Source organism: Poecilia mexicana, unplaced genomic scaffold, assembly GCF_051168715.1.
Source record: "Poecilia mexicana isolate PSO_F unplaced genomic scaffold, ASM5116871v1 scaffold_5, whole genome shotgun sequence".
NCBI classification, from domain to species: Eukaryota; Metazoa; Chordata; class Actinopteri; order Cyprinodontiformes; family Poeciliidae; genus Poecilia; species Poecilia mexicana.
In genome coordinates, this window is record NW_028263374.1 from 32,378,891 (window position 1) to 32,404,150 (window position 25,260).

General features: G+C 38.6%; 1 protein-coding gene across 5 annotated transcripts in view; it reads left to right on the top strand.

The window, feature by feature from the left end:
- The window catches only part of shq1 (SHQ1, H/ACA ribonucleoprotein assembly factor), an 84,218-nt gene that overhangs the window by 33,630 nt on the left and 25,328 nt on the right, over positions 1 to 25,260 (top strand). For 4 of the 5 annotated variants that reach the window (XM_088005924.1, XM_088005925.1, XM_088005928.1 and 1 more), the window contains 4 exons: positions 5,100 to 5,257; positions 6,448 to 6,501; positions 10,574 to 10,697; positions 20,519 to 20,639. In XM_088005924.1, the coding sequence (XP_087862050.1) occupies positions 5,100 to 5,257; positions 6,448 to 6,501; positions 10,574 to 10,697; positions 20,519 to 20,639 (457 nt within the window). The remainder of the gene's footprint in view (positions 1 to 5,099; positions 5,258 to 6,447; positions 6,502 to 10,573; positions 10,698 to 20,518; positions 20,640 to 25,260) is intronic. The other variant, XM_088005926.1, reaches the window with a different exon arrangement.

Sequence of the window (25,260 nt, forward strand, 5' to 3'; positions counted from 1 at the left end):
GCTTAGCATTGACTTGTCTGCTGAACTTCTCGATCAGGAGATGGAGGATAATCTTCATAGTGAATCAGTTTCAGTTCTCTTGAAAGATTCACAGAGTCACGTCATCCTTGAAAGCTAAATCAGTGACTCCCAGTGGTATTAGCTTGATTATGAGTTTCGTTGAGGTCATTTATCTGAAACCTTCAACCCAGTTGGTTTTCCATTTACATGAACCGACCTGTTAGCATGCTTACATGGATTCATTATGGGCATGAATGAAAATATTACAATTTGGGTCTTCCTCAAATTGATTTGACTTGCAAGTGTGAATTTACTGTCAACATTTTATTTATTTCATACAGATTAAAATTACACCTACCAGGTCAGGGCAATAAATCATTAACGGTACATAGTGCATATTTTTTATTGATAAATGTAAAGAGAAAAGACGTGTTAGAATTTTCACTAACTTCACTGAACTCTGATCGAGAACTGCACAGTATTCTGGGAGATGTAGGCTTTAGCTGCTCAACATCTCACAGCCAGCATCAACTAACTCACTGGTGGCCTAGCAACAACCTATTGAGTAACTGGTGCAGCAGCACTATCTGGTTTTGCCATTGTGCCTCATGACTACTTAAAAATAAAAAACAACAGCATGGAATGAAAACTGAATAAAACAAGAAGGGTCATGTCACCAATTTGGCAGTATTTCAGTTACTTGAAATAAAAAAGCTAATCAATTTGTATTGATATCGACTGTTATTGAATGCTTTTATCATGATACATTTTTCAGCCATATCATACAGCCCTAATGCCTACAGACTTAATATGCTTAAGTTGTCAGACCAGACATAACGAGAGAGTTGGTCCCGTTGGTCCAGACGTTATGTTCACGTGTGAATACACTCAGACAAACTCTGGTACGGTTCACCTCTGGTGTGAATATAGTCTGGCATCGATCCAGACCAACTAAAGTAACTGCACATCTTTCTGAACTTTACGAGTTACCGTTGCTTGGCATTATAATTAAAATATGGCATTCAGTATTGCTAATGCTATTACTACATGTACTGATTGCACTGAAATTGTACTTGATTTGATGCCTTCTGCTTAGAGATGTTAGTAGCATGTTGTGGATTAAGACATGCAGAGTGTCTCATCTCATTCAGCATTTGCAGATGCCGTTAAAAAATTTAAATATCACATTGAGTTTTATGAGCTGGTCGTGACATCCCAAATGGTGTTGCCGTTGTAATAATAGTATAAATGTGCCCAGACAAATGCAGCAAGCAGGACTTCCAAACTTTGTTTTTCATTTCTGCCCACTGGGAGTAATGATCGTCACCCACGTGGCTTTACTTACAAATTGTAGTAAAGCACATTACAAATTATAATGTACAACTATTACAAATTGTAGTTGTACATTTTTTACATGTAAAATGTAAAAAAGAAAACAATGTAAAAGAAACCGCACCAAATGGAAAAAAAAAGTCCTCTTTTGGTCCGGACCAAACAAGTTGACCAAAGAACTTTCTTAGTGTGAATACACACTCAAATGAGGCCTGAACAATATCAGAAAAGTATGTCACTATTGCTAAATGGTGACAAAATAGCATTTCCATAAATATAAATTATGTAACTCTTAACAAATATTGTGATCACCACATCAGTTGGGATGAATCCACATTTTCCACACCCCGTTTCTCTTGTGAAAACACAATGGTTTGTTATTTTGTTTGTATTTCCTTTTAATTCATTCACTTTGAAATGCCTTGTTGCTAAAAATGTGCTATATGAATAAAATTACCTTACCTTACCTTGTGTGCTACCACAACTCTGTGAACAATGAGCTTCTGTAGCAGTGACCTTTTGTACCTTCCCCTCCTTGTGGAGAGTCTAAATGACTGTTTTCTGAACATCTGTTCAATTAGCAGTCTTCCCCAGGATTGTGTCCCACTGACACAAATATTAGCTCCATTTTCATTGATTTTAAAATTACACTAATTGGAATTACAAAAGTAAATTTCCTTAATGGATAAATGCCAATTGTGAAAAACCTATGTTTTTCAATAAAACCTTTTTGTGCTAGGATGAGGTGGTTTATCGACTGCATTAAAATTAATCTGTTTTGCAAAACTGCAGTGAAAACACTTTTTTCACATCACATGAGACATGTGATCAGCAATGGGATGTTGCTACTGGGAGAAAAGACGAAGAAGACGACAGGAGGATGATGGTATGCCATGTTTTTTTAAGGACATCGCTTGAACAGTTTTTTTTCACTTTTTCTTAATGGAAACACTGCAATTGTGAAATTAATTGTTTTTTTGTTTTTTTTTTACATTATCGGAATATCAGCAAAGTTTTGTGCACATTTGTTTTGGAAACACAGCTTGAGAGACCAATTAGAGACTCAGGAAACAGTTGCAAGTATTTCAAGTTAATTACTATGAGCTTCCATCACAATATTCAAATTTCTTGAGACATTGATTGATCATGAGTTTTTATCTGTAAGCCATCATCACCAAAATTACCAGAAATAAAGACTTTTTTCACTCTGCTGTATGGCTATATAATATAACTTTCAGTTCAGAGTGACAAAAAATACAAAACATTTGACATTTGTTGATATTAATTTTTTCTCAGCTGAAAAACAAAGTCTGATAAGTAATCTTGTACTTTTCATTTTAATTATATTGTGCTTGGCACCTGCTGGTACATTGAATGTGTTTTAAGCACAGAAATATTGCAATTCTGTAGGTCCTCTGAGAAGGGGCAGTTTAGCCCCAATGAACCCTGCACTGCTTTCTGTATGGAAAGCTTAATTTTGTTTAATCAGACTTGAACAGGTAGTTAGCAAAACAGTATGCATCTCATATTTATTCAACTCAATATAGACATTGTCTTAAAGACTTAATACACTAGATCTGCTTTGATTAAGCTGTTTGTTCCTGCAGCGATACATCAGGTCTTATCTTGATACATGCTGGTCACAGGTAACACTTTATTTGAAGGGATGTGCATAAGACTGACATGACACTATCATGAACATGACATAACACCTGTTATGAACATGAAGAATTCTTTATTAATGTTTGTGACTGACGTCATGAAGTGTCATTCGGTAAATAATGACACTTTTAATGCAAAATTGCTTTAAAAGTTGTATTAAAAGTCAATTAAAAGTGCCAACTTTGCATTAAAGTGTCACAATTTACCAAATGACACTTCATGATAATAGTCATAAACATTCATAAAGACTTCATGTTCATGACAGGTAGGATATCATATTTATGACAGTGTCATATCAATCTTATGAACACTTCTTCAGATAAAGTGTTACCGACCTGGTAAAGTACTACTTGTTTTGTCTCCTTACAACTACAAACTTCTGTGTACTTCATTATTTGTGAAAGGCCAGCATAGAGTTGTAGATGATTAAGTGGAAGGAAAACAATACCCCGAGAACATTAAAGAACAAACCACATAATAAAACCTATGCAGCAGACCATGAGCGTAGTCTGAAATGTCAAGATTTCAACATGTGAATCCCAGAGCCTTTACTTGTAATACCTCTTATGAATGCTGTCTCAAGTTTTACTTTCCATAAGCAAACCCCATTTTTAATTTGTTCAGTTTAGACTTAAAAGCGATACATGAAGCATTGATTTTAGATGCACTCTTGCAAGTGTGTCTTGTAAGATAAACATGTTCCCACCACGTCTTACTATTGTTGAGAGAAGTGGCCGTATTGAAACCCGAAGTCGGTCTTATAAATCATAACTGTGAGTAGTTGGATTTTGCCCCACTTGTTGAGGGGGATTCCAACTTTGCGGGGCATTCCAGTTGATTTTTCCGATTATCCCAGTTCCGACTACATATGGAGCCTTTTGAAAGCCATTGTTGAAGGAAAGGCACAACAAGGATGTGTTGGGAACACAGAAACATATGGACTCTGGTCAAAATTGGAACTTTTGGGCCAATATTATTGGTGGTAAACTAACTGCACACATCACCCTGACCACACCATCACCATGGTGAAACATACTAGTGGGTGTGTCATGTTGTGGGGATGCATCATATTTTTTCAGAAGAAGAAAGATCAGTTCATTTATGGGAAGATAGCAGAGCTAAATAGAGATCAAACCTGGAAGAAAGTATGTCTTTGCTTCTTACCATCTTTAAATCCACAAAATAAAATCTGAATATTTTTCTAGAAAAACCCTGGTGCTTTGAGCCTTAAGTTTAAGTTATATTTCCCAGATATTTGTTATTTTTACCTACTTGTTCAGTCATCCAGGACATTGAGAGTCTAAAAAAGGTTTCAAAATAAAACAACTTAAGTTATAATTTAAATAATGCATAATAATACATTGTATTGAGAGCCACTACAATAAATCAATATTTATGAGGAATTTTATTAAGTGGAGTTACTCATTAAAACTTGTTTTTATTCAGAGCCTTACATTTGTTAAAGGTCTAGCAGAGATTAGATCAGTGACACTGAACCAAACTCATATCTAGACATTTGACTTCAATAGGACTCAACAATTTATTTACTGAGAAAAACACACGTCTGATATGCATTGCCATTTACTAGTCATTTTTGTTCCTGCAGCTTGAACATATTTTTAAACCACATTTTACGTTACGTTTCACTGTGACTTTGTCGACCCCCCCCCCATTTGCTCTTAAGAAATTTCCCTGTTTATTGTCCCCCCTAATAATGAAATGGGATTTCTTCCCTAGCAGAGACCCCTAAAGACTTGATGTTGCACCTGCAGCAAAAGGGTGTTCTACAAAGTATTGAATAAGAGGACTTAGTAGAAAGGTCCACCAAAACGTTTCAGAATTAGATTTTAGAAAACATTTTCTTTCCACATTACACTTATCCGCTTTTTTGTTTTGATTTGTTGCATAAAAACACTGGAGTATATAAAAAATTAAGGTTATAAAGATTGTGATAAAGTCTAAGGTTGTGAATACATTGAAACACACTGTGAAACACACAATGTTTTGGTGTTTCACTAAAGCAGAGCTAAAACTTACTTTCATACCTAGTGATGTGTGCACAGCATTTAGAGTCAATTTAATGATTATTTCCCTTTTTTCTGCAGCCGTTTCTTTTAGTGATGAAGAGAAAGAGCAGCTGAGAAAATTCACAAACCGCTCCTTCCTGTTGGACAAGACATCTCGTTGCCAAGCATGGCTTAGCCTTCTTGACATCCTGCTGGCATACTCCTATGAAGTGCGTTCTGCAGAGGGGGAACACAATGTAAGTGAGAAGGCAACTCCTGGTGAGCAGCATCCATCCATTCATTATCTTACATGTTATCCCTACTGGGGTTGCAAAGGATGCTGATGCCCATATCAAGCAGTCAATGGGAAGGAGGGTCACCCTGGACACTCCATCACAGGGCAATACAGAGACAGACAGGATAAACAGTCATGCACATAGGGAGAATTTAGAGAGACCAATTAATCTGACAGCCATGTTTTTGGATTGTGGGAGGAAGCCGGAGAGAACCCACGCCTGGACAGGGAGAACATGCAGACTCTACAGACAGAAAGGCTCCAGGCCAGGAATTAAACCCAGGACCTTCTTGCTGCAAGGCAACGGTGCTACCAACTGTGCACTGTTGAGCAACAATTCCAATTAAAATCAGAAGTTTACATACACCATATAAAGACACACACACCTGTCTGAAGTGAAATCAGACCAAACTTCTCTTTGGGTCAGTTAGAATTGCCTAAATAATAATTTCCATTCTTTCTGGAAGCCCTGAAATTACAAACGGATCCAAGGGCTCACACTGGCCATCAGTGTGTTGTACCTCTGTGAGGTGGTACAGACCGATTGTGTTGTGAAATATGCTTCAAAACATGGCTGAAGTGTTTGATACCACATACTGAGAATTTATCTTTAACTATTAAACCACGACCTTTGTAGATAATAGAGATGCACCGATTACCGTCTTCTGGCTGCTCAGAGATTACCAAAGCCTACCTGCTGATTCTGATTTTGGCCAATACCAATTGATTTTTAGTCTGAAATGTTGCTAAAAATAGCAAAAAAGTCACTGAGTTGGCATCAGACAATCTTGTCTGATGCCCCACTGGCATCAGTGGGGTGATTATTGCAGGCATGACCTGATGGGCCAGTTTGTCAGTAAACTTTCTGTCGCTGTATAGCAGAGGAGGCAGTGGTTGATTTTTAAACCTTTGCTAAGGTTAATAAGATCAGGGAATAAGATCAGCTTCACATGCAAGTATCGGCCAATCTCCCAAAATTAAGTAAGTCGGCGCAGATAAATCTGTTGGTTGATAAATTGGTGCACCACTAGTGGATTAACTTTCTTTCTGTTTGGAAAATTGTAAAATAGAGACAGACTGTATCAAAACTCCTCCTCTAAATGTTCCTCCTCTGTTTTTAAAGTGTCAAAGAATTGTTCATTTCCCCGGCAGGTAGAGTCACCATGGACTATCAGAAAACTCAGCGGTACTCTGTGCTGGCTGGAGGTGAGGCTACTATTTTTTTAAATAATGAACAATTATATTTATGCTGACTCCAAAAAGTAATTTTGAATAAATGTTACAGTTCATATGCATTCATGTGCCCAAGCTTAATTTTAATGTTATTTATTTATTGGCAGATAAATAATTCTTGGAGCTTCAAGGTGCTGTATATGGTTCTCATTTCAGCCATGAAAGAAAAAACAAAAGTTCAACAGGAAGTCATAATTACGAGAAAAAGCCCTAATTTTGATGTTCTAAGTCATATTTATGAAACGGAAAGTCACACAGTTTCTCTAAGGATGCTTGATCCTATGGAAGCTCATATTTCATAATCATAACTTTGAATCTCATAGTTATGATGTAGAAAAGCAAAATTATAAATAGGAAAGTCAATTTCCACTTCCTATCTCAAAATTATGACTTTGAATTTCATACTTATAGATTTATATCTCATAATTATTACTTTGAAAGTTGAAATTATGACTTTCTATCTCAAAATTAGAACTTTGAATTTCATAATTATGACAAAAGGTGGGTAGTAACTAGTTACATTTACTCAATTACATTCACTAGAGTAACTTCTTTTGAAAAAAATTACTTTCAGGAGTATTTTTTATTATGCTGTACTTTTCACTTTTACTTCAGCAATTTTATGAAGTATCACGACTCTTAAGAAAAATTTTGGAATTCGCTACAACACTAAATGAAAAACAAATATGTTTTAGCCAAATATTCACCAGATACAGACTCACACCTGCAGTTTTTGTTAGTTTCATTAGTTTTTTATTAAACAAAATCTGATTTGGAAAAATGATGTTCTGCCTAGTATTAGATAATTGATCTTTTAATTAGTTACTCAGTACTTGGAGTTTTTACCAAATTCTTTTTTTACCTACTTAAGTAACTTTTTGGATGGCTTCTTTGTACTTTTACTTGAGTAAAAATATGTTGAAGTAGTGCTTCTCTTACTTGAGTTAAATTTTTTGCAGTTCTCTGATTAAGACTTTGTATTTCATAAATATGACTATGAAAGTCAAAATTTGACTTTCTATCCCATAGTTATGACTTTGTGTCTCATAATTATAAGTTGGGCAGACACAATTATGACTTACTGTAATTATGACTTTAAAATGTGTAGTTATGATTGATATGAACTTTAAATATGGATTGTAAATGGTAAAGATTAGCTGAAAAGAAGTCCATCGCTTCCATGTTGCAGCGAGTTTGAAATTTTGCGATGTTTGTTTTTCTTCTGACTTTACTGCCACATCTGACCATGCCCACGGCCAATCAGTTAACAGGAGCTTAGCTTGCTGAGCTGGCCCTACTCCAAAGCAGGGACCGGCCTCGAAAAAATTCCAGTGAGAACACTCGCAAAGCAAGCCGAGTAGAGTTGTTCCGGAACCACTAGAGCCAGTGGAAAAGGGGTATTAGTTCCCCTCTAACAGATGCAATCTTAGAGTGCAAATCTTCAGCAACAATATCCACTTTAGTAAAGATGTTATTTCTCAGTCTGTCCATCATAGCTTGAATCCTAGTATTCGGAGATCTAGCTGCATTATCTGAGTCCAGCATTTTGGATAGGATGGTGTTTTTTAGCCTCCTTTCTGATTGTCTTGTTTTTTTGTGAGTATTGTACATTTGTACGGCACAGGTTGAGATAGTGGGCATAAAAGAGTTTATAACCGCTTGAAAAGCAACTGCAGAGTACTTATATTTATGTCACTAAATCACTATAGCGATTTAAAAAAAAGTCAGGTTTCCTCTGAACTAACAGTGGACACGTCCACTGTCCACTGTTGGTCATCTTTCGTCATATTGATACTTTTACTTATTAACTTTTTTATTTTATTACTATTGGAGCTTTGCAAATACATTTTGCTCAATATGCACATTTTAATGTGCATATTGAGCAGATTCAGACTATTGAATGACAATAGTCTGTCTATGTCTATGACACGGCTCATCTTTTCATTGACGCCAGGGAGGCGTGTCGGAGGCTGCCTCCCAGAGCCTATATGAATATTTTAATGGGTGTTGGATATGCTCATGTGATCGGGCGAGGGTTCCTGGAGGAGACTGTGACTTCAGATTGAGAGGTGAACTTTTTTTTCATGTCGGTAGAGGTGGCATTGAGGGAGAGAACGGTCTTCGCCTGCCTGGCAGCCCTCTTAATGCTCATCAGGCAGTCGGCAGGGCCGTCTGCCTCCATCAGCATAGCATCTCCTCCATCCCCTGCCAGCTCCATCTTCTCCTCCCTCCTTAATCTCAACAATAGCTAGCTATGTCTTTGACTGGTATCCCGTTTGAGAGTCACCATCACCGTTTTCTCACTCCCATATCTGTTTTTTAGGTCTCACTTGGTGCCTCACACTCTCCTTCCCCTACAGAGCTATACTTCATGTTTACTTGTCCTCATTTGACTGAGTTGGTGTTCCTGAGGCCCCTGGCGAGCAGCAGCAACAGACCTTATTTACACTTCTGCTAAACAAGCCCCTGGGAAGGGTACGATCCCCCCCGACACACATTCCGCAAGCTAGCAGTGCATCTTTTGCAAGAGGAGAAGGGAGCGGGAAGCCTGGATAAATGTGTATTTCTTTCTTCTGACTGTGAGTTCTTTAAAGCAGAAACAGCATGTGGTGATTAACGAGAGGCAGCGATTAAGAGACCAGGGTCGCAGAAGTGATTGAGAACTACGAGTCCCCTTTTTGGTTCACTCTATGAAGGAGTAATTGTTAGGAATAATTAGAGCTTCATCACCTTCATATTTAACCCAAGGAAATGGTGAATGTAAAAAAAATCCGAGGGACTAAATGTGTGGCAGAAAAAAGTTCTTGTCATTTTTATTCGTGTATTTTTATTAGATGTCTGCCTATAGAATCTAAATTTCTAGTCTCCAACATTTGGAAAGCTTTGACGTACTGATTCAATTTTTCATTGAAAGCTTTACGAAGAAAACATCTTTAAAACAAGGAAATATATATTTGTTTGTATTATTATTTTTAGCCCCTTAAACCTCACTCCCTAAATCACCAAAAACAGCTGAAAAGGTATACCAAAATTAAATCAGCTGCTGTTCTTGTACAAGTTGGAGTTCTTGCAAAAGCTTGATCTCATTATGAAGATGACAAGCTAAATTTTCTTTTTTTGCAGTTAAAAATACTTTAACTGTTCAAAAATACTTTAACTGTAAGTAGTTTGTAGTTATATTTGTAACACAAATTAAAAAAAAAAAAAAATTTGCTTCACCCAGATTTTTCATTTTATTTTTTGTAAATGCAGATTGAGTGTTGAATGTATGGACTGGAAAATACAATAAATCTGTAGAATAAGGTATTCTGCTCGTGTATTTCAAGACTGATCAAAATAGCACAAAAAAGAAATGTCATTTTGGACATGTTTATTTTTGAGGGTGTACCGGTGTTGTCCAAGTGTGCCATTTGGAGTCTCCATTTGGAGTCTCCAAATGACACACTTGGACAACACCTGATATACAAACTCTAAAGAAAGATAATGACCAGAGGAATCCTCTGGTAGACACATTACTAATCGTGGAAATTACTTATAATTATATAAATAAAATAGCATATCTAGGGGGGCAGGGGGAGTTAGCGTACAGTCAGACCTCCTCCCCCTTCTGACAGTATGCAGACTGATGGGCAGTCTGACCGCCCCCATCCATCCATCTGCCCCCCCTCCCCAGCACTCAACGGTACACTAGCCCCCCCCCAGTCCGACCCCCTACCTTCTCTCCTTCTTCGCAAAGAAGAAGAAGGAGAGAATCGGATCGGGATCAACGGCTGTTCCGCAGATATGATGGCACATATATGTGGCTTAATGCTTAGAATTACTCCACAGTACCACCTGCTGGACACTTTGAAACCCGGTTAGACAAACAAAGGGAATAATGGTGACTTCACTTTGGACATTAGGATCTAACTTCACATTTAAGTCCTCTTCCCTCAGTAACAACTTCCATACTAGTGACTGATCAGGATGCCAGCTCTATTCCAATTGTCAGCTGAATTCTTAGTAGATATTAACTTTAAAGTGGGATACATTTTGTTTTCTGCAGACCTACAGCTGCTTACGAGACGTCCTGGTGTCCTTTGGACGGAGGGTTTTGTGCTACCCACTCTACAGACACTTTGCTTTAGTGGCCTTGTCAGTTTGTGACACGGCTAAGATTTTACAATCAGGTGAGTCACCAAAGAGCACCACACAACATAAAAGTTTAAAAGGGACTAGTACATTACCTTCAGAAAGCCAGTAGCAATCAGTATCTATATTTCCATCAGTGGTGGGCTGTCAGGGCCAGCAGGGACTTCTCTGCTAGCCCTAGAAACTGAAAAGAAAAAGTGTAAAATGTCTTATTCATATTTAATTGTATCTATAACTTCATGTTTTTATTTTACAAACAAGTTGCTTATTTGTATTATTGAATATTCACTTTAATTTCCTACTTTAAAAAGTGCCTTACGGGGTGTGCTGTAGTGGTGCAGGGGTTAAGCACAGCCCACATATGGAGGCCTTAGTTCTTGACACGGCTGTCGCAGGTTCAATTCCCTGCCTGGCAACCTTTGCCGGATGTCTTCCCCCTTTCTCATTACCCACTTTCCTGTCAATTAACTGTCAAATAAAGGTCACTAGAGCCAATAAAATCTAAAAAAAAAGTGCCTTACACACATCTGTCGAGCTGCTCTGCCTCAGGACCTACTGTACAAATTCAGCTACCCTTTTGACAAAAGTGCCATGCAATAGGCCATAGTTGGCATGACTGACAGAATTATCAGCCAATCAAAATGTACATACTTTGACAAACTTTGTAAGGCATTTTAAAGACTAGCTATGAGTTCTACGAGTGGCTAACAACTAGCACAGACGCATGGATTTTATTTACAAGTAATGAGTGAGTGTTACTTTTCTGTTACATTCCCATACAGACTTTACAGAACATTATTTCTTTTAATTGTTCACATGTGCTAGTTGAGCAGTTTGGATTAATGTTGATCTTAACTGGGAAACATAGAAAGGTTTTGCTAAATTGCTGACTGTTCAATTATGTGCAGCATTGCCTGTGTATACAGTTATATATATTTGCTTAACTTGGATTATTTTTATTTATTTGCTTATTATTAGATGGCTGTAGCTTGGTGTGGTGAATAGATTTTGCATTGTCCTGCACAATGTGTGTATTGTTCAGATATAGTTGACGCCTACTGAAGGCCCTGACTGAAACCTCATGGCATGGTTTCCATTGACCATATAATTGCGAAATTTGGAATTACAAAAACATTTGCTTAATGGAAACACGGCAATTTAAAAAAATATATATATATTTTTCGATAAAAAGTTTTTGTGCTTTTAACAAAAACTAGAATGAGTTACTCATTATAAATGTTACTCATTCTAAATGAGTAATTAAGTCATTAGTTAGTCTTTCAGCTGTATTGAAATTAGCCGTATTTTGAATGAGTCGTGATCAATGGATGTTACTACTGGCAGAGAAGACAAAGAAGGCAACAGGTAGTGGAAGGAGGATGATGGCGCAACATGTTTTTTAATGTTATATATCGTGAACAAACTTATTTATGTGTGATTTTAATGGCATTTCTTATTTATTGGAAACACCACAATTGCAAAATTGTGTTTTTTCTATGTTAGCAGAATACTGACTGACAATGTTTTGCGCACATTTATCATGGAAACACAACTAGTTTTGGTGCATCTACTAGACAGCAGACATTAAAATGAAATACTATTTATCTTGGGTCATACTGTGAAATATAGGAAGGATGGGGATGTTGCTTGGGTTCGACAGGATGCTACCAAAAAGGCATAGTCAGCGTAGTCTCCATGTGTTTTCAAGCAAAAGCATGTTGACAGCTGGATACAGTTTACAGAAAGTGCTTCATGGACATCCTGCACTGGGTGTTTGAAGGTAATATTTAAGTAGGGAGAAAAGGCTACATATGGAGGACCAAAACTGACATAATGAGAAATAAAAGCATTAATATATATTTAGTTTTTCCTTTTCCTTACACATGAGTTTCCGTCAAGTAATGTATATACGTTCTTTTTCATTTCCCCTAAACATGCGTTTTTGTCGAGAAAAGTAAATATTTTGTTTTGTCTTTTCCTTATACAAAACCTCGTTCTTTTGTCATTGCCTCTTCTCTCCTGTTTTTACTTTCCCGTATGCATCATTATGTTGTTAAGGAGAGCTACCTTCTATGTCCAGCTCCTCTACTATTGGTCAATAGAGCTTTGGAACCAACATCACTGTCAGACGTTGTGGGGCGTTTAGGTGCAGTCACTCGGTGCCATCTTTACAGACCACAGACCAAAACAAACTTTATCCCGGTGGTTTTATTGTGTTACTGACTGCAGTGAAGAGGTGGATATTGGATATTCCAATATCCACCGAGCAAACAGCGTTTAGCTCAAGGTTGATCCGATTTATAAACGATAATTTCAGCCAGCCGTTCTCTTGCTCCCTCCTCAGGGCTCGGAGGTTCACTTAGGGACTGTCAACAAATTAATTCTTTTCAGCTGGAAAGTGTGTTGTAATTGATCCTTCTGTGTTCTGCTAGCCTGATATGTTTGCAGTACTGTAATGTGTATGAAGCATGTCATGTACAAAGTGGCAAAGAAGAATAATAAAAGACATTGATAAGTACCTGAAAAGTGTACTTCATTAGCAATTATAGTAAACCAAAAGTGTAATTGTAGCATACTGTGATCACACTACTATTTAAAATATGTAATGCTCATCTACTTTTATCAGACTTTTATCAGACTTTGCCAGGAGGCTCAGTAACGTTACTTCATGGCCCTTTGACGTCACCGCCTTCACTCGTGTCTTTGTTTTGTCTGAATGTTGCCATTTGCCCTAATGTGTCCTTTTCTCTTTTTTTGTTTTAGGTGGAGTACTCCCTATTTAACCCAGAAAAGGATTATTTTAGTTTATTAGTAATATCAGAAATTGTGGAGTACGCACTATTTAGATCAATATTATACAGCCTAGAAATGGAATCAGAATTAGAATTAGAATAACTATGAACTTGGAATCCAGAAATACTTATCAGGAACAGTCACTGCTTAGATTATATTACTTTTAACCCAGAAAAGGATTTAGAACAAACTTAGAATTGTGGAGTACTTACTTTAACCCAGAAAAGGAATTAGACCAGTCACTCTTTAGCTTATTTTATCAGAAACTGTAGAGTACTCACTATTTAGAAATGGAATTAGATACTTAGCAACCCTGAACAGGAGCACTTGGTTTACATACTTTAGAACAGTGGTTCCCAAACTGTGGGGCGCGCCCCCTGGAGGGGGGCGCCGTGCCATTGCAGGGGGGGACGCGGGAAGCTGTCTGGATGGAAAAAACCCCCAAAAGAACAAACATGAACGCTGTATGCGCTGGGTTTTTACCTTAGAGTGGCCAACTCTCTGTTAATCCTCTGTCAATTTGATAGAGTAGGGGCTTCCGCACTTCCCATATCTGTGTCTTCTGTCACTTTTATCAGTAGTTAAAACTGTTTAATCCGTTGTTAACATGTCGTAACCTGTTTTTCCGAGCCGCCTTTAAACGCAACATGAACGCTACGACGCTCGCGATTGGTTTACACCTGTGTGGCAGTGAAGGAGACCTGCTGCTGCTGTACAGAGCTATAGGTGTGTTAGAATCATGGCAGCAAACCAGCAAAACGCAAAGAACTTTTCACAGTTTTTCCACCAAACAAACCGACTGAGTTGAGTAAAGCTGTTGGATGCAAGTAATGTTAGCTAAAAGACGACTAGCTATCAATACCGCAACTTAAGCTTGTTAACAAGTAGCTTGTAGGGTACTGGTGTTGTTGTCTATGTTCAGCTACTATTCATTTTGCCCCCAAAAAAGTTGATTCCCCCTTACCCCTTTGTTCGTCTGGAGCCAGGGCTGAGTATAACAGGGAGTCTCTAAAAATCCAACCCCCACCCCCTTTGCTCACGCACATCGTTCAACCAAACAGCTATTTGTAAGCAAAGGGGGGGGCGGGGGACAGAAATAGTTTGGAAACCACTGGGGGGGCCCAGGAGAAAAAGTTTGGGAACCACTGCTTTAGAACAACATTAGATTAACTTTATTTTGTTTGTATTTCCTTTTAACTCATGTAAAACACTTTGAATTGCCTTGTTGCTGAAAATGTGCTATATAAATAAAATGACCTTACCTTAAAATACACTAAGCACAAAATTAGTTGTTCTAACACACTTCAAGTTAACTAATCCTAAGCGAACTTGAACTATACTCATGATTAGTCTGACTTAAAGTAGGCTAAAATGTTATATACTTAGTATATTTATTTTCACCTGGGCTTTTACGCCCCAAGGGAGGGAAACATGAATTAGTGGAAAGTGGACTTTTGACTTTGATATCTTTAATCTTTAAAGGAAGAAGCCCCTACAGACTGTGAAGAGTCGACAATGTAAACACACTTTGATATTATCCTGCTGGTGACAATTCTGACACTGGTAAATGACAGCAAATTAGAGGCCTTTTAAGCCCCTGATTAGCATTTCATCGACTCACCAAGTAGGAAGATTAGTATTCGGGAGTGTGAGAGAAAAGACAGTTTGTCACTCTTGCCCCGCACTGTCTTTCTCTTATGTTTGAACATCTACTCCCGTTTTCAAACTAATATATTTTTTCAGTTCACAAAATCTAATATTCAAGCCCAGCTTTTGGTAGGAGTTACTGCTTTGTTCTGGGTTCCTCGTAAAGTCTGGAAATTGAATAAAAGGAACAAGTATGCAAAAATATTTTTTGAATTTATTCATTTCCATTGCTAAATAGTTGCGACTGTTGGTGCAAATAAAAGTTTAGCTTTTTGATCCATCCATCGACCTGTTGATCTGTCCATCCATAAGCCAGCCAGGCAACAAACAAACAAGCAAGCAAACACGCCAGTCAACATAGAATTGTGTAAGAACCCTGTTTATTCATGTTTCTTGCTGTACCCATCCATAGTTCAAGCATTATGCTAAAATGAGTAATGTGGCTCTCCCCTAATAAACTGTAACAGCACAGAAATTTGGCCTGGCTTGTGTCTAGAGTGTTTCCTCTCAGAATTACACTGCATCCTCATTAATTTGTCATAGTGAGGGAAACTATAATGCACACTCCAGTTTTAAGCCACTCCTTTCACAAGGCTGCTTAAACAATCACTCATAGGTATTAGCAAAACAAACCTTTCAGCAGTGGTAGACAGGTTAGGGCTGCAGAGGAAATGCTATTCAGCGGTAAATATTTAAGCAGCCCTGAGGCATGATGGCAAGTATTCCCAACAAGGCCCTCCACTTGCATTGGAAGTGTAACTCAAGAGCCATCAGAAATGCAGGGAGGAGCAGGGAGCGTATGGGACACTGGAGTTAGGAGGTATGGAGGCCAGCATCAGGATAATAGTGCTGCCATTCTTTTACCAACATGACAAGAAAACTAAATGTTCCCTGCGGCAGGATCCAGTCGACAGATGTCTTTGTTCATCCATCCATATATTTTACAGAAGATGCCGTAGTCTCCTGAATGTTGAGAAAGCTGGGAAAGCTCAGGCATCTGATCAGAGGGAAGTTAAAAAAACAACTGACCTACTTGTACGATAGTCATTGAAAAGTCAAAAAAGTGTACAACCGGGTTTGAGTGTGTTCAGGGTAGTGATTTTCTTTTATTGCTTTTTACCCTTAAGTAAAAACACAGAACACTTTCTGCAGGTGTATTTGCTTTACAAAACCTGCTCCTGCTCTTAGTGCCAGTAAAAAAGTGTCACCACTTGGAATGTTTTTTTTTTTTTTTTCCAAAAAGCTTTGTTGTTCATGATGGATTTGTAAAAGCAATAAAAAGGGTTAAAACATCCAAGGGAGTGAACTTTCTATACCTTTTAGGCATTGAACATTGGCAAAATAGTGTAAAAAAAAACTTTTTTATTGGTGTTCATTTGAAATAACATTTCATCACTGAAGCTCTTACAAAGAAAAATGAAGGTTTCATGTTCCCCAAGCCAATGATTTTTCACCTTAAAATCTCCACAAACTATGGAGAGTACAAACTGAATCTGCCCTGACCAAAATGAGATAAGCTTCAATACTTCTAATACTTAAGACTACTGTTTTGCCCCAGTATGAGACTCCATCAACAGCACATCTCTTTTTCATGCACTCCTCAAGCCTGGAAGCCTAGCCATTGTCTTCCTACACTATTCTAATCGGTTGTCATCACCATTCAGTTCTCCATCTGGGTTTTGTGTCGTAGAGCTGGATTTTTCAGGATGGCCAGTCAGAAAACATGACCTGGGCTGAAGGAAGGAAACATCTAAATCATGCAGAGCAGTGTGCCTTGAGGACCAGGGTTGGGAAACATTGTGTTAGGCGTTTGGTTGCTGGAGAGGAATCCTCAAGAAAACGTGTTAGCGGCTGCGGAACACCTAAAACTGGTGTAGAGGTTCACCTATGGGCAAGACAGAAGCACCAAAACATCCTGCCAAAGATAGAATGGTTGGGTTGTGTTAGAATGGCTCAGTCAATTTTAAGTGCCAGACAGATGTTTTTCAATTCTCCAAATAAAAATGGGCAAATATGCCTGGTAGAGAGATTTAGCTTACCTGAATTTTACTAATTTAAAAAGTTTGATCCCTTCTATTTAGCTAGAATCAAAGTGTAACCTTTCCTCTAGTTTTCCACAAGCTGAGAAAATGATAGTCTTCCTGTTGAGAAAAAAAAGGCCAAGTCTTGCAAGCATATGTGCTTTTGCCTCATATGATCCAAATTCTTCTTAGGGCACAGCTCCCCGTGTATAACCCCATGTTTTAAATGAGAACCAAATGTTAGCTTAAGCTTTTCCTCTTTGTTCGTGTGCTGTTTGTTTGGATTGGTCCGGAATGCTCCTAGACAATGCCAACCAGCTCAGTGGAGGTTGGGAAAAGCTGATTCTCTGACCCTCATGGAGTTGTTGGCCACACCATTAAGCTATTTAAATGGTTGATTGGAAGGGAGGCTGGAGCAGTTCAGTTTGTTGGATCATTTTGAGAAAAAGCATACGTCGGAATGGTAGGAGCAGATTTTTTGTGGTTCTGCAAACCTGAGCTGGAAACCCAAACCATTTCAAATCACACATGCAGTGGGGCAGGTGTCACTTATGTGAACTTTGCACTTACAGCAAATGGCTTTTGTACATTTTAATGCAAACTTTTTTGTTATATTCACTTTTTAAACTTTAGTTAATTTTCTTCAGTTAAAAAGTTTACACATGAAATAACCTGTAAAAGGCTTTTGTTGTATAACTGCTTATTAAAAGGGGACATGTTATGCAAAATTTATAATTTACATGTTTTGTACTTCCAATTTTGTCTTTACTGCTTCTGAAAACAACCCAAGCACTTAAAAAAATCTACCCTGACATTTTTGGCAATGACAATATTTTTGCTGTCTAGAAAATGAGCCATTTCAAAAACCTTATTAATGTAATGTCACAAAACAAAATCCAGTTCACAAATCAGATATGTACAAGTTCATTGCACTTGACTTATAACAGAGATGAACTCCTGTTACCTGGTGTGGGTCTTCGGACTGTGATTATAAGTCAACGGCTGCCCAACCACGTCATGCGTCCTCGTTTTGCATTGCTAACCTTGAAAAATGATGGCCTAATTTGGTGTGCAGAGCTTGCAGAACTGTACAGAGCATCTACATTATGCATTTGCGGCACTTTCCTGCAAGGTTTTTCAACAGGTTTACGAAGACCATGTTGAAATATGTCATGAGGCAAAATATTACTTATCACATCCAAATTGGCGTTCACTCACCTCATTGACTTCCTGTATTCTAAATGCTTATGTGATCTAGGTGTGTACAGGCAGCTGAGCGAATACTTTTGATAATATGGTGTGTTTTATTTTCCTCTAGATCTAACAGCCAAATTGATGCGTGGCACAATGCAGTCAGACAACGAGCTGAATTAGAGCTGCATAACATATTGAATCATAGTTGATATCGCAGTGTAATTGTATGGAAATCAATATTGTCATCAAAGGACTGCTTGGAAGCAATATTTGGTAGGATTGTATATGTCAAGTGTCTTCCATTCAAGTATCTGTCCAGCTGGATGTGTTTTAACAGGCCTTTATGCCAACTCCTGAGCTGTGGGGGGAGGATATTTTGTAATTATAAAGTATGAAAGACTGGATTGTATTGTATCTCCTGACAGCATGAAAATCTTTCTGAACTTAATCAAAACTGAATCTTTAGAAATCTGTGTAGAGCTGAGTGTTAGAAAAACGTAGGAAAAGAAAAATTTCGCAAAGTTGTTCTATTGGGTTGAAGTCAGGACTCTGTTCAGGCCAGCCAAGTTCACCCACACCAGACTCTGCCCTCCATGTCTTTATCGACTTCCTGAAAAACAACTTCACACCATAGTCCCCCCTCCACCAAACTTTACATTTGGCATAATACAGTCAGAAAAGTACCGTTGTCCTGGCAACCGCCAAACCTAGACTCATCTATCGGATTGCCAGATGGAGAAGCGCAATTTGTCACTCCAGAGGACGTGCTTCCCCTGCTCTAGAGTTCAGTGGCCGCATGCTTTACACCACTGCATCCGATGCTTTACATCACTTGATGCATGGCTTGGATGGTGCTGCTCCAAGTCATGGAATGGAAATCCATTCCATGAAGCTCTCTGCACACTGTTCATGAGGCCCACGTGAAGTTTGAAGGTTTGTAGTGATTTACTCTGCAGAAAGTCTCAGCCTCTTTGCACAATGCGCTCAGCATCCGCTGACCCTGCTCCGCTAGTTTACATGGCCTACCACTTGGTGGCTGAATTGGCCTCAATATTGACCTATTTTACATAATTTTTTATAGGGATTCACAATATATCGGTACTAACATCAGTTTTGGCCAGATGTAGTTGTTTTATAGGGACACACAATATATTAATATTCATATTGGCTTTAGAAAATTTTAGTCATGTTTTATAGGGATGCATAATATATCTGCACTAATATCGATATCGCCAAACTTTAATAACTTTTTTAGGGATTCACAATATTTCTACTCTAACATCAACTTATACATTGGTATAGGCCTTCTTCATCCGGAGGTTGACGCTGTCAAGACGAGAATTTGCACATATTCTAGTCATTTTTAGCTTACTGATATCCGTCCAATAAATAAAAATGGGATATTTAGGCATGCTGTGGTGGGGCAGTGGTAAAGCACAACCCATATAAGGATGACCCTCTCCGCATGTCTTTCCCCTCTCTCATTACCTACTGTCTTGTCAGACTACTCTCAAATAAAGGTCACTAGAAGCAATAAAACCTTTAAAAACAACAACAAAAAATAACCTGTATTTATTTCCATCTTCTTGCTGTTTGTTTCTGACAGTGATGCTTTGCATTATTATTATTGTGAGGAGTTAAACTGAAGCAGAGAACTCAGCAGTGTGATTGTTTTCTTTCAAGGTGTAGAAAGGATTGGGAAATATATATATAAATATATATATGCAATATTGGTAAATATTGGTTATCAGCCGCAGCTGCAATGAAAATATTGGATTTTGGTATTGGGCCAAATTTTTATATCAGTGCAATCCTTACAACTCATCGCACAAAAAACACCAGCATCAATACCAAAGTTGCACACTCCAGATAGAACCAGCATTAAATAGATTGCAAAAGGAATTTGAAATGGGTTTCTAGTGTCAAGGTTGTTAAACACACACTCAGGTTCTTTGTCTCCTATATCTCAAATGAGTCCCTTCTTACCCAGGAACTCTTTTTGAAACATACGGATCAAATTACCCTGCAGCATGCTAGGATTTCCCTCTCATCTCATACCTTGGCTTTTATGTATGGAACAAAGACTGCGAGCCTTAAGATGGATGCTGCATCTGCCAGCAGCCACAGCACATTCTCATCCTCTGTACAGACTTCAAATAACACTGTTTTTCCATTTGCCTTCCACGCTGTGTTCCCGTGCCAAGGGAAAGCCTGTGTCCTCAAATGCCTGCTGGATATTCATAAAGTCTTCAGAGAGAACGACCCAGCCTACATACTGAATGACTTGTACATCACGGATTACTGCATCTGGATCCAGAGGGTCAGGTAAGTTCATCCAGACACACAAGTCCATGCTCAGTTTCATACACCACCATCTTGAGGGAATTACCTTCAGAGCCGTGGGAAGTGCCACTCAGCTCTTACAAAACATTAGTAATTTAGATGAGAGGTCCAGCCGAATGATTTGTCTCAGTAGGGACAGTTCAAGAGTGCAAATAGCTCAATCGGTTATTTCTCTCTCCTTGTCTAGCAGAAGTAGCAAAACGGAGTCATAAAATAGCTATCTTCATACATTTTCTTAGACTCAATAGGGTTATTTTATGTAGACAACACTAAGCATGTTATAGTCTGAGCTACAATAGATTGACTTGGATCAAAACATGTCCATGTGTTAGAATTACGGTTGGTATTTTAACCAATGTCAATTTTATTTATAAAGCACTTTAAAAACAGGTATTAACTGCACCAAAGTGTTGTGCAGTATTCATGAAACACAAATTAAAACAGATAGGACAAATATTTATAATGACTGGCCTTATCGGAAAGCCAAACAATAAAAAAATTAGTTTTATTGAGTTTTGTTAAATTCAACTAATTAATTACATAGATTTTCACATGATAAAAATTTTATCGCAATAATTTTGTTTTTTTACATTCACAACTCCCGAGCTGAAATATTTGCAATGTGTTTCTGATGCACACATAAATCTGATGCACGCGGCTGCACCCTCATTAGACAAAATTAAAGAACAGTGGCAGCTGGAGATGAGATTGAGAATAACTGAGTTAGAGTGGCAGCAGGCAACAAGGCTTATTCATGATTCATCAATATGTATCAGACATGGTTTAATACAATTTAAGGTGGTTCATAGACTTCATTTGTCAAATAGTAAACTCGCAAAGTTGTTTCCAGGATTGGGTGAAGTGTGTCCAAGATGTAAAAGCGAGAAAGGCACTCTTGGTCATATGTTTTGGGAATGCCAAAAACTGCAGACCTTCTGGAGAGCTATCTTTAAGACCCTGTCGAAATCGTGGAATATTAATATTCCGCCGAATCCTCTTTCTGCAATATTTGGGGTTGTTCCTCAGACATGTTGTGTGTCCACCCGACAAGCTTCAGCTGTAGCCTTTTCCACATTGGTTGCTCGACGACTCATACTTCTATCATGGAAAAAAGAGGCACCTCCCTCCTATAAACAATGGATTAAGGACTTGCTTTCAATTCTCAAAGTTGAACAACAGAGATATGCTGTGCAGGGTTCTGCGGACAAATTTTACAAAGTATGGCGGCCATTCTTGTGTCACATTGAGGGACTTCCAGCCAATCAGTCAATCCAGCATGAAACTAACTAAGTAACTAAGTCAACCTTCCCTTTTTTTTATGTTCTGTAAAGGATGTGTTGATTTGAATGTTTGGGTTTGTAATCTACTTTGTTGAAAACCAATAAAAATATTCAAATAAAATATTCAAATAAATCTGATGCACAAGCGACATGCGACGGACAGTAAAGCTGCTTCTCTTGGCCCACTGGGAGTTACATTTTGCTTCAAAACCCATTGACAGAAGCAACAGGAGTTGAATAATTTTCTACTTTCTTGTGTAGCATCATTAGCCCGCGTGTGCTCGTCTACATGTACAAGCTAGAAATTTCACATGCATGAATTATGCTGTTTGCTCTTCTGGATGAGGTCAAGTGACTGTCGCCTCACCATGCAAGTTTCATAGAAATGAATGGAGAGGGAGCAGCGCTGACTACTGTCACCGAATGGACATTTCCTCAGTTACCTACCAGGCTCCTGGTCTCCTACCACAGAGCGTAACATAAAGCCCGATGAGGAGGAGAGAGCCAGGGAAACGCTGGTTTAAAAGCCGAACGTGACAGTTGCAGTCTGGGAGCGCTTTGGATTCAAACTGAATCACTGGTGACTGTGTTCATCACAGTCACCAGTGAACCACTGAACCTGTGGAGCTGCTACGCTGTAAAACAGTAGCAACTAAACAACTGCCATATCCACATCTAAATTGCACCAATGCATCTTGTGGGTGGCGGCTCCCTTTCCCCCCTGCCAGGAACCGGAGGATCTGAATGTGAACTCCAACCCCATCCCAATTTTTTATTTAAAAGGTGTTTCAGACAAGGTGTATTTGCATTGTTATGCAATTTTTATGCTATTTGTAAACAATGGTCTCAAAATGACACTAATATTGTTTATCGCAACAATTTCTGGGACAATTAATTGGCCAGCAAAATTTGTCATTGTAACAGGCCTAATAAGGAGTTCCTGAAACACTTAGACTAAATAAATTTGTAAATTATTGAAAAAACTATGAGCTTCCACAATGGGCTCTTTGCACCTCAGCTTCCGCGTTCGGGGTAAAGCGGCTCGATTGTTTCCGATCCAATACAAATATCATTTACATTAGGTGCTTGGCCAAGGTTTGTACATCGATCCGAAGCCCCAACAAGTCAGCTGGAGAAAGGTTTTAAGATGTTCGCCTCGTTATACATTCACTGACACGAAGGTGAGTTTTACTTAAAATTTGTGGCTAACATTAAGTTAGCTTATGCTAGTAGGCAATATTCTCGGACATTGTTCTTGTAAAATGTGCTATTTAAGTATCTAAACATTCTAACGGACAATGTATTTATCTTATTTTCAAGTATATTATGTGTGTTTATTGTCGTTAGTGTCACAGACTAACGGGGAGGTCACGGTTCGGGCTTTTTACTTCCGAAGCCTGACGGAGCTCAACAAGCCTCATAGCTCGACAGTAGCGCAGCTCTGGTGTCAGAGATCTGGTTCAGCTGTTCAGGTTCAAAGTTGCTGCTTTTAGAAAAATATGACCGTGTTGCTTCATGTCTCCGTGTTATTTCATTTTATTACCTTTGCATGTTTCTTGTGAAGAGCTCAGATAGGACGGTGTTTACAGCAGTATGTACAGGCGGATCAGTTGCTCGGCTGTCTGGCTCTGGTCTGCTCTCTCGTTCCCATAAACTCTTTCAGGCTGAATATAGAAGTGATTCCATGGAAATAACTCAGGGAGGCTCCTTTATTTACCATCCGTATCCCCGGTAGTTTTAGGCTGATCCGGAGTGAAGTGAAGGCTGCAAACTTTGCTGTGCGGCGTTAACTGGTAGTGACAGATATTTACAAGCCATCTTCTTAATTCAGGATCGCTTGGAAATTAACGAAAACTTAAAAGCCCATTATATTAGGAAGACAACAATGTTAATAGTATTGTTTTTTTTTGCATCTGAAATACGACTTAGTCTTTTCTACCAGTCATGGTAACTCAAAGCGGAAAAAAGTGAGCCGCATTAGCTCCTGGAGATGTGACGTCAACGCCTTAGGTGCAAACAGCCCATAAATTGACTTAGAGGGAAAGAACACAACTGCACACCATGCATTTTCATATTGCATAATTTTCCATCCACTTTACAGTTCTGTGCTACTACAGCTTGAGGTTTGGGGTTGTAATGTGACAAAAAAGTCCAGGGTGTGCAAGTCACTGTAGCTTTTCAAGCCTAACATTGAGAATCTGTGCTTTGTTCTTCAGATGATAGAGGTCCTCCGCCTTCCCCTCCTCCTAGTTCATATTGAAAAATTACTCACACACTTTAAATGTGAGCCTGCAAGCATATTTCTCAGTAATGAGCTCTGTTTTACTCTTGGCCAAAGTTCAGCTGAGTGGTGTGCTCATCTGGAAAAAAGCCCAGTTGAAAAATGTGTGCCTGATGTTGTAGGCTCGGTGCCCAGATGTAGACATAATAACAGGTCCACAGGGATTTAGTGCAATCCCACCACCACCACCGCTCCACCCACTTCAAGACTTTTCCAGTTCCGAATCTGAAGTTCTGCTCTGAGAACGGTTCAAATGTTGGAATGCAAGAAATCAGCTTCAGGGTTTAAGTTTGATGGCTTGCGTTTATGTCCTCAATTGAAGAGTCATCTGGACTGTAGGATTGAGAATTGATATTTGTGAATATTTCCAAAGACTTACAGCTGTGAATCATGGCTTTGTCACCCTGTAAAAGAAATCTGTCCGAGAATTCCCTATATATGAATGAGCTGAAGACAATTTTTTCATGTGTAGAAAAGTTGCATAAACACAAGTTTTTTTTCCCCCAATTAAATTCAATTCTAAACTTATTTTATCTCAAAGAAAAACTTAATGTTGTCGTAACTCGTATCATCCAAGTATGTTCAGAATGGTTGGATCTCTGGCTACAATCAAGTAGCTTGCCATCATCAGTGTGTGAATGTGTGCCTGAATGGGAAAGAAAGATGAAGTGTCGTTGAATGTCTTCAAAAGTGCTATACAAGTCTGATGTCAGTTCATTTAAAAAGGCCTCTAAGAGAAGACTGTTGCTGTATCAGTTTTATGATATGCTAATGGCTCAATTTCTGCTCAGCAACATGTTATGGATGTCATGATTTGTGAGGAGTGGTGAGAGAGGACGCAGGCAGACCCAGGTTGAAGTGATGATGATTTAATGAAAAATCCATCGAACTGAACAACAGGCAGCAAGACGTTACATAATGAGGATCCGACAACAGACAAAGGCAACAGGTGGGACTAAATACACTGGGAGGGTAATCAAAGAAACGAGACACAGCTGGAAACAATCAGGATGGCACAGAGATTCATAGGAGAAAACAGGAC